This window comes from Neolamprologus brichardi, chromosome 18 (assembly GCF_056152115.1).
Source record: "Neolamprologus brichardi isolate AB-2024 chromosome 18, ASM5615211v1, whole genome shotgun sequence".
NCBI lineage: Eukaryota > Metazoa > Chordata > Actinopteri > Cichliformes > Cichlidae > Neolamprologus > Neolamprologus brichardi.
In genome coordinates this window covers 16,037,570-16,046,332 of record NC_142121.1, presented here as the reverse complement: position 1 = coordinate 16,046,332, position 8,763 = coordinate 16,037,570, and the positions used below count along the sequence as shown (strand labels likewise).

At 39.1% G+C, this 8,763-nt stretch overlaps 1 protein-coding gene and 1 pseudogene across 2 annotated transcripts; one reads left to right on the top strand and one right to left on the bottom strand.

The window, feature by feature from the left end:
* Positions 1 to 1,685: 1,685 nt before the first annotated feature.
* LOC102780981 (apolipoprotein D-like) lies at positions 1,686 to 2,872 on the top strand. The gene is made up of 4 exons (XM_006792206.2): positions 1,686 to 1,808; positions 1,939 to 2,060; positions 2,460 to 2,545; positions 2,631 to 2,872. Exons 1-4 carry the CDS (start codon positions 1,689 to 1,691, stop codon positions 2,870 to 2,872), a joined length of 570 nt encoding a protein of 189 aa, XP_006792269.1. The 5' UTR covers positions 1,686 to 1,688.
* A 1,143-nt stretch (positions 2,873 to 4,015) lies between these two features.
* On the bottom strand, positions 4,016 to 5,621 carry LOC102781268 (apolipoprotein D-like; annotated as a pseudogene). The gene is made up of 4 exons (XR_015716796.1): positions 5,481 to 5,621; positions 5,242 to 5,363; positions 4,350 to 4,438; positions 4,016 to 4,257 (listed from the first exon to the last, which is right to left on the bottom strand). The product of XR_015716796.1 is annotated as an apolipoprotein D-like (transcript).
* Between the last annotated feature and the right edge of the window lie 3,142 nt (positions 5,622 to 8,763).

Here is an 8,763-nt window from a genome sequence, read left to right as displayed (position 1 = left end):
CACTTTGTCACAGTCAGATGTAGTTCAGTAGATGAAACAAATGTCTGCCTGGACAGAGCCACTCTATCACTAAACATTTAGCTCCGCTTTAAGGGTGTAAATAAATTTGAATCACTGGTTCTTTTCATACAAATCTTCATTGTGTTTCCTCTCCTTGTTGCATGTTACCACACTCGGTCTCCTCATTTATGACCGTTTGAGCTGTTGCTGGTCCATGCCTTTGTCTGCCACCCTCATAATAATACATATACTGTATTTTGAGCAGGGACTGTGCCCCCCTGTCTCCTGTGTCTCATTCCTCTTTCCTGTGAATTTGCAGTTGTGCAGGGCTGCAGTTAGCAAGTATGACTTCCTGGATATCAGTTTTCTCTTTTTCTTTTCATTTTTTTGTTTTTTAGTGCCAGACAGCCTGTTTCCTCCTCAACTGGAGAAGTTTATCATCAGTTTTCTGTCAGAAACAATAATTTCACAGACATGATCTTTTCCATACCAAACCACAGGGTTGTGCCTTTTTTTGTCTGGATTTAATTAAAACAGCTAAAAGTCAAACTTTCTTTGTGTCACAGTCGCTGGGCACACTTTTGGCTTCATCACTGTTTTGTCTTGAGTTTGTTGCTATGTTTATTGTTTATAATATTCCTTCTTTCAGTTTACCTTGCCTCCTTGGTGTTCCCCATGTATTGTCAAGACTCAGTCAAGGATGTTCCCCTGTTTAATCACTTCCTGTTTTATTTTTGTAGCCTTAGTCTCGTGCTTTTTCTATTTAATTTTACTTTCTTGTGTATCATTATCCCTGATTTGTTCCCGTTGTGTCTGCCACCCGTTTGCTCCGTGTGTCACCCTGTGTCAGGGATCCTTTGTTCCCTACCTCCCAGCTCCCCCACGTTTATTCCTTCGACTTGAATAAAAGCTTGTTTTCTTTTGCCGCCTACCTGTGAGTCAGCATTTGGGGTCCTTTCCTCCATTACTTAATATGCACAAAGTTTCATGCAGGTTAGTGTCTTTAAAGTGCCTCACAGATTAGGAAGGCAGAAAAATATGAAATATATATATATTTGAGGAACTTAAAAATGAAACCATGTTAAGTAAAATCAAGTTTAAAATAACGGCTCAGTTTAAAGTCCAGCCTTGTGTTGTCTCTGTTTCTGTAAAATGTGCAGGAAATTAGGTTTTATGATCACATTTTGGGGAATCAATTTTTTTTAAATATTTATAGGTGCAAATAAGCAGCAATTTTTATGTTTATCTTCCTATTTGTTGTCTGTCTTTCAGGAAAAAATACATGTGAAGGAGGGAGCAGTGATCCAAGAGATCCAACAAACACAGCGATGTGATTACATGACCAACCTGTTACTGTTTGAACAGAGTATTTATTTGAACAGGTGCCAGCTCTCACACTGGCCCCCTATCATGACACAGAGGTGGGACCCATGATCGATAATGAAGTGATGCAAGCATTTGAATCTTTAAAAGAACCTCAGAGGCTGAGTTCTTTCACACAGCTGATTACCTGCAAATAAACAGTCAGTGGCTGCGATTCTTCATGTTTCTTCTCTACATTTATTCATTCTTTTCACATCTCTGGCTCTTTCTGTCACTAACTGACACTCACATCATGTTTTGTTCAGTGAACTCCAGCATGAACTCTTGCTGTTTGTTTTTTATTCTCTGCAGGTTGAGGTGAGAAGATGAAGCCTGCACAGGTGGTTGCATTGACTCTACTGTCTGTTGTTGCGATCGGCGCTCAGGTCTTGAGGTTGGGCAAATGTCCCCAGCCTCCTGTTCAGGCCAACTTTGACGCCAACAGGGTGAACACTAAATTTTTTCCTCTTCTACTGTTTATGTTGTGGGACATACAGATGATATCTATACACCTGCTTTTCCTACAAACACAAAATATTAATTATGGGCTCTCTGAATCTCGTGCTTCTTCTGCAGTACATTGGAAAATGGTATGAGATCCATAAGTTGCCCACAAGCTTCCAGAAAGGCCAGTGTGCCACTGCTAACTACACCCTGCTGAGTCCTGGAGTCATCGAGGTCCTGAACACTGAGCTTCTGTGAGCAGCTAAAATATTTCCGTTTAGATTTGACATTTTGAAAATGTTTTAATTTTTACGAAAACTTCTGCATAAACTCAGAAGGACACATGGTCCTTGACATAATTGTAATAATCGGAGGGCTTTTTATTCCTGACACCACCGCTTCATTCTACTAAAAACAGCATTACCGTACAACCGCTTGCTTCTGCTTTTTAAATCCTCGTTCTAGACGTTTTTGCTTCAGATGTTTTCAACGTCCCTGAACAAAACTCATGCCTCATGAACGCAGGGTCACTGGCTGAACCTTTGTACTGTTCCAGAGTTATACAAAGAGAGCATTTTGTAGAAAAAAATATATATAATTGAAGGACAGTACACGAGTAGAATTAATTTCTATTTCATGTTTCATTTTATTAGCGATAATGGAACCGTTAACGCCATCGTCGGCTCTGCCAAAGTCAAGAACCCCGCTGAGCCTTCCAAGCTTGAGGTCTCCTTCAACAGTAAGTTGTCATAAATGACTTTCAATTTCAGTCATGACAGATTCAAGTGAGCCACATATCCCTGCTGTTTTCACCTCTCCTGCAGACTCTCCTCCCGGCCCCTACTGGGTTCTGTCCACCGACTATGACGGTCACTCTCTGGTCTACGGCTGCACCGACTACGGCCTGTTCCGTGTGGAGCTGTCCTGGATCCTGAGCAGGAAGCCCACCCTCTCTAAGGAGACCCTCGAGAAGCTCCAAGGCATCCTGTACTCTGTCGGAGTCAGTGTGGAAAACATGGTCCCCACCAACCAGGACGAGACTTACTGCAGCCCAGTTAACCAGTGAACCAGTTAAAGCACGCTCCTACTTCAGCCCACAGGACTGTGAGGCAGGGGGCACAATGATTGCATGCAAAGACAATGCAACAATAAAGCTGTGTAAAGAAATTTCATGTTGTCCATTTTGACATTGCAAACACAATCTGCACCTTTTAAAATCTAAAACTAGGATTTAAATTCCAACAATGCCCAGAAGACAAAAGTCCCAATTTCTCTTTCACCTTCAGCACTTTTCTTTTCAACTTTACTTACTGCTGATGGGGCTAGACTCCTTCTTAAAAGCATGTTTTTAGCCTTCTTCCTTTCACTGGTTAATTTCAGAGTTGCAAAGTTAGCTGTCAGTCACATGACATTTTTGTTGGGATTTTTGTCTTTTTTTTCCTAATAAAACTTAATGATACACTTTATTTTTATTGCCACTTAAAAAACAAAGTGCTCCATGAAGGAAAACAGACTTTTTTTTAAAAGCCCAATTCCATCTCCATTAAGCAACAGTGAATGCAAAGAGGATGAGGATGAAACCTAACAAATGAGCAGCTCCAGTTAAAAGATTTAGACATAAAAAAGCAAAAACCTATTCTATGGAACAAGGTGAAGGAAATTAAAAAAAGAGAGAAAAGTCACTTAAAGCCCAATTTTAAATACTTCATTGATAATGTGTAAGAATTCCACCCTGACCACCGCTTAAAATCCTTTTTATCCCTTTTTGTCATTTTTGATGTGTGTCACTGACTCCACCCCGGCTCACAAGAACAAATGTACCCCAGTTTGATCCCAGCTTCACTAAAGCACAACTTTAAAAATAGAAAATTGCCTTAAATGAATGTATTTATTAGGTGAAATAAAGTTACCCCAAATAAAGTTAATTCACTCTAATGCAGCTGTCCTTAAAGATGTGTGTTGGTTCAGTTGTGTGTCAGTGTCAGCAGCTGTATATTGAGACAGTAAACAAAAGGAATGCAATGAGAATGGTCCACTTTTATTGGTGCAACAATATAAATATTGAGTTAAAGCAGACATTATATTAGCATATTAATTAATCTTGTATTATATCTGACAGTAGGCCCAATTTTTTTTTTTTTTTTTTTTTTTTTTTTTTTTTTTGCATTGACCTATCATGGAGACATTCACTGATAACCACAGCACATGTTTACTCGTGCATGACTCTGCAGTAATCTCTGTCCTGATTGGTGTCAAGCAGCTTCTCCACACTGGCTCCAAAAGAGGACAGGATGCTCTGCAGCTCCTCCAGGGTTTCCTTAGGAAGGCTGGGATTTCTGCTCAGGATCCAGATGAACTCCCCATGTAACGATTCGATTTCAGTACAGCTGTAGACCAGGGCGAAGTTGTCGTAGTCGGTGGAGAGAACCCAGTACGGGGAAGGGGGAGTGTCTGGAATTGTGTAAAAGGGATTTTTGTACAGTTCAGCTCTCCAGTTTAAAATGTTTAATATGTGTGTAAAAACAAAAAACAAGGGTCCATACTCTCAAAGAAGGTGACCAGCAGCTTGGCAGGCTCAGATGAACTTGCAGCCTTGGCAGTGCCGTTGATGCTGTCAATGGTACCGTCAGGACTTAAGCAGATAAACAGTTAAACGTTAGAAAAATACTTTTTATATTCAGACTGTTCAGAGTCAAAGCAACATTTAGTATTATTTGTTTGTAAAATTCAAGTTCTCAGGTCTCAAGTCAGCAGGTGATTTGTCATTTCCTTAAAGGGTGGGCTGGTAGTCAGAGAACACCACAGCCATTAACAATCAGACTAGGCTGGGGGGGTTTCTTTATTAAGTTAATTTATGTAGCGCTTTTCACAGACATGAAAGTCGCAAAGCACTGCACAACAATTAAAACACAATATCAAGAGAGAATCGTGTTAAAACAGAACTGAAAAAAAGCAGAAGGCTCGATTAAACACCACTGACTCCACAGAGTCATTTAAACTGAGCTTGAGTGGTAAACCTTTATGGATTGGATTCATTTTAGGATGAATCCATCTTCTCTATAGACTTATTCATTTACTGGTTATACATTATGGTAAAACCTAAACTGTGTCTCACCTAAAATATTTTTCACATGCAGTCTGAGGTTTGAGGAATAACCATTTATTGTGAATGATATTTTAAATCCCAGAAGAGACTGAAGAGCAGGACTGAGAGGACACAGTTCCAATAACAAATCTGTCTGCTCTTCCAGCACCACACACAGCATCATGGATATATCCATATCTATATCTTTTACATGTATTCCAGAGAAATGGTGCAGGACAAAGACTCTGACTTGTACAAACATTATTCGGATAACGGATCAGTGAACAAAGCAGAGCAAACTAACAGACTCAGCTCTGTGCCTGAGTGCTCTCAGGCACTGAAGTACTCACAGCAGCTCCTTGTTGAGGACACCAACGACTCCTGGGCTTTGCAGGCTTTAGGTGGCAGTGCTGCACTGACCCTTCTGGAAGCTGTTCGACAGTTTCTGGATCTCATGCCATTTACCAAGATACTGTAAAGGGAGTTGAATTGGTTTTGTTTGTGAGGCAGATGTGCACACTGGACATTCCAGTTTACCTTAATGAAGATAAATTAAAATACAGCTCAGAGTGAGGAGTTTGGTATTCACCCTTGCAGCATCAAATTTCTCCTGGACGGCAGGCACGGGGCATCTCCCTGGTTTTATAGACTGAGCACCGGCTGCCACAATGGACAGCAAAGTGAGGGAAATCACCTGGATGGCATTCATTTTTCCCCACAACCTGTAAAGAACAACGAAAAAAAGTTTGTCAGCTTTTAAAGATAAAGCATAAAGAACAGAGGGTACATGCGGGTGTTACTCACTTGCCTGTTTTACTGGGTAGTAGTGACGCTCTGTGTTTTCTTTCAGTGTTTATACACCTGTCATCAGCCCCGCCTTCCCATTAGCATGTGAGGTTATTTTGAGGAAGCAGGTATGAGATGCTCAGCAGCTGGTCTCATTCTCATCTACTCCAGAATTGGGGCCTCAGACAGAAAGAGATTAGTTTCGTGTGACAGTTAGATAAGTATGCAGAACTTGACTGTTGAATAACATTTAAAGAAAAATATAGTGGGAACCAAAGGCGATTATGTATAAAATAAGATGGTTTCCTTTGCTTGAGTGTGCCCCATCTAGTGGCTGGAACTGGTGTGCAGAGGAGATAAGAGGACTGCAAAGGATTGTCTGAAAACAGCAGGTGCTCTTACTGATTAATCATAACTTAATGATAACAAGTCATCATTCATCATTATTATATAATACAAAACCTTTTTTCAATGCAATAAAAACAAAAATATTCATAAATACATCTTAACTGCTAAAACATTTTCAGAGAAAAAAATCACTTGTGATAATTTCATTTGTAAACAGAATTCTTCGGAGCAGTGGCTTTCCCAAGTGAGAAGGAGCGTCCCACTGAGTTACAAGTACGTAACTTATAAGGAATTATCCTGATGATCTCTTTAACATTTACTGCCCACAGTTTATAGCAGAAGAAGCCCACAAATATGTTGCTGGCAGTGATATATCAGCTGATACATAGGTATCGATATTTATAATGACCAATAAATGAAAAACTGAAAAAGTAAAGAAGAGACAGGAGAAACACCCTTCAGCCATGTTAGGAATATCAGTGTCGCAAAGTTGGTCCACCAGAGGGCGCTGTGCAACTTTCCTGCTTTTGAAATTTCACAAACTACAACAATCAGCTGATCTGAGCAGTCTGGTAGAGCATTATGGGTAATCCATGACTTGTGGTATAATTGCATGCAACAAATTTTATGGAAATCGTTTTATGTTTCGGATCTCTGAAAGAAATAAAAAAGGCCAATATATCGGATTGTTAAATATCGGTGTTGGTTTCAGTCTTAGAAATCAGTTATTTGTCAGGTTCTATTAACACAAAACCACGAATCGGTTTTATTTTTATTTTTTAAATCTACCGATTTTTTTAACTTCATGTAATTTGTCATAGCAGAACAACACAGTTTTCTAGTGTACATGTGAAGAGACCTATTTTTGCCGATAGCCTTGACACAACATACCTGATGTGTCACACACAAAACTAACTTTAACCTCCAGATAAGATAAAATAATTTAAACCTTTTTCATGTTTCCTCCAGTCAGACACACAACAATATCTTTTTTTGGATTCAGTGTTTAAGTTAAAATGTATAAAATCAGCACATCTTCACAGTTTTTGTTCAGGAACTCCAACACACTGTTATTTCAGGGAATCTTGATCCTGAAGAATCCTAATATCCATTATCTCACAGTAATCAAGACCTAAACAAGATTTCCACCAGCCACAAAAGACGTAATGCTTCCAACTTAGAGGGATTACGGCTTCGGTACAGTCGTCATTTGGTGTGGAGAAGAAGGCAGGAAATACAGGTGATCTGGACACCAGATTGTTGCTGTAATTAGAAGATGGATGGTGTCTGTACTGACCCAGTGAATTTATAGCCAGACCCCTTTCTTGAGGTTAAACCTGCTCTGATCCCTTTGCCTCACTGTGACTCCATAATACTGGGTGCAAGCAACTTGGACAGAAATCCCTTATAAAAAGCTTACCCCCAGGACATTCCTCAATTGGCGGTTTAGATGTCCTAATGCTTTGTTCTCTTAATTCTTAAGTCCTTTATTAATGCTGTTGTTTTTATTAAAAAAAAAAACTTAGTTGTCTCCCAAATCACTGCTTAAACACACAAGAAATATGCTGAACCAATAAAAAGAAACATAGGAATACTAAATAATGTTACTTCAGCTGGTTCATCTGATACTCTTAGTTTAGTGTATTTTATCACCTAAAATGACGTATAAAACAATATGTTGCATTTTTTTATTTTTTAAATATTTTATTGAATCTAATTGTATTTATATGGTCCTTTTAAAAAACAACAGGGTTTGACAAAGTGCTGTACAAAGCAGGAAAACAATAAAAACAATAAATAAAAAATAAATTTGGGTGTCATCTGCATAAAAACAATGGGCTAGTCCATGTTATAGTATTTAAAGCAGATAAAAAAGTTTAAAGACAACCCTGAGTACTCTGGCTAACCCTGAAAGAAAGGTGCGATACACCCAGGACAGGTTCACGAGTCTATCGCAGAGCTCAGATAACAATACTCAGATAATTATGCATGCTCACATTTACACCTACGGTTAATTTAGAATAACCAGCTGATGTAACATGCATATCTTTGGACTGTAGGAGATAGCTAGAGTAACCACAGAGTTCTCCTGGTGCCCACGCAGGCACAGGGAGAACATGCAAACTCCACAGAGGAAGTATTATATGCAGTTTGAGTGTTATACTGATTAGTACTGCTGCTGTGGAGTGACACAGAACCACTGATGCACCATGTAAATAAAACTGGGTGCCATCTTTTGCCCACGGCTGAGATTGTTGGTCACACCTATGGTAGGATGAAGTAAATTCTCTGGAAGAAACCTTCCTTTACGAGGAAAATGAAGAATTGTCACATGTTAAACTGATGTTAAATCACTTAAATTGTATTTTTTAAAAACTTGTAATGCCGTTACAATCAGGGTTTATAGTGCAGTGCAATCACTTCTGAGAAGCACTTACACTGATGTGACCTCTGCAGTATTTCATGGGAATTTGGTTGATTTAGCACCGTTAAATGTGAGTTTACATTAAAAAATAAAAACCTAACACATTAGTAACATCTCATTGGTGGTGGATTCTAACATATTTGGTCCACTGTATATAAAAATAAATAGTTAAAAGTCTCTACTTTTCCCTTTACCCCTTTAACTGATGTATTTGGCATGTATATGATGAGCAGTCAGAGTGCTCAGCTCTCTGGAGGCTCATTGCTTCCTTGCAAAGAGATACACACCAAACTGTCCCACTCCATTTAAAATG

Excerpts from the sequence above, each read along its gene's own strand:
- LOC102780981 (XM_006792206.2), top strand. The coding sequence starts at position 1,689 with ATGAAGCCTGCACAGGTGGTTGCATTGACTCTACTGTCTGTTGTTGCG. Across the intron at positions 1,809-1,938 it reads CCAACTTTGACGCCAACAGG|TACATTGGAAAATGGTATGA; the intron begins GTGAACACTAAA and ends CTTCTTCTGCAG. Across the intron at positions 2,546-2,630 it reads GCTTGAGGTCTCCTTCAACA|ACTCTCCTCCCGGCCCCTAC; the intron begins GTAAGTTGTCAT and ends CCTCTCCTGCAG.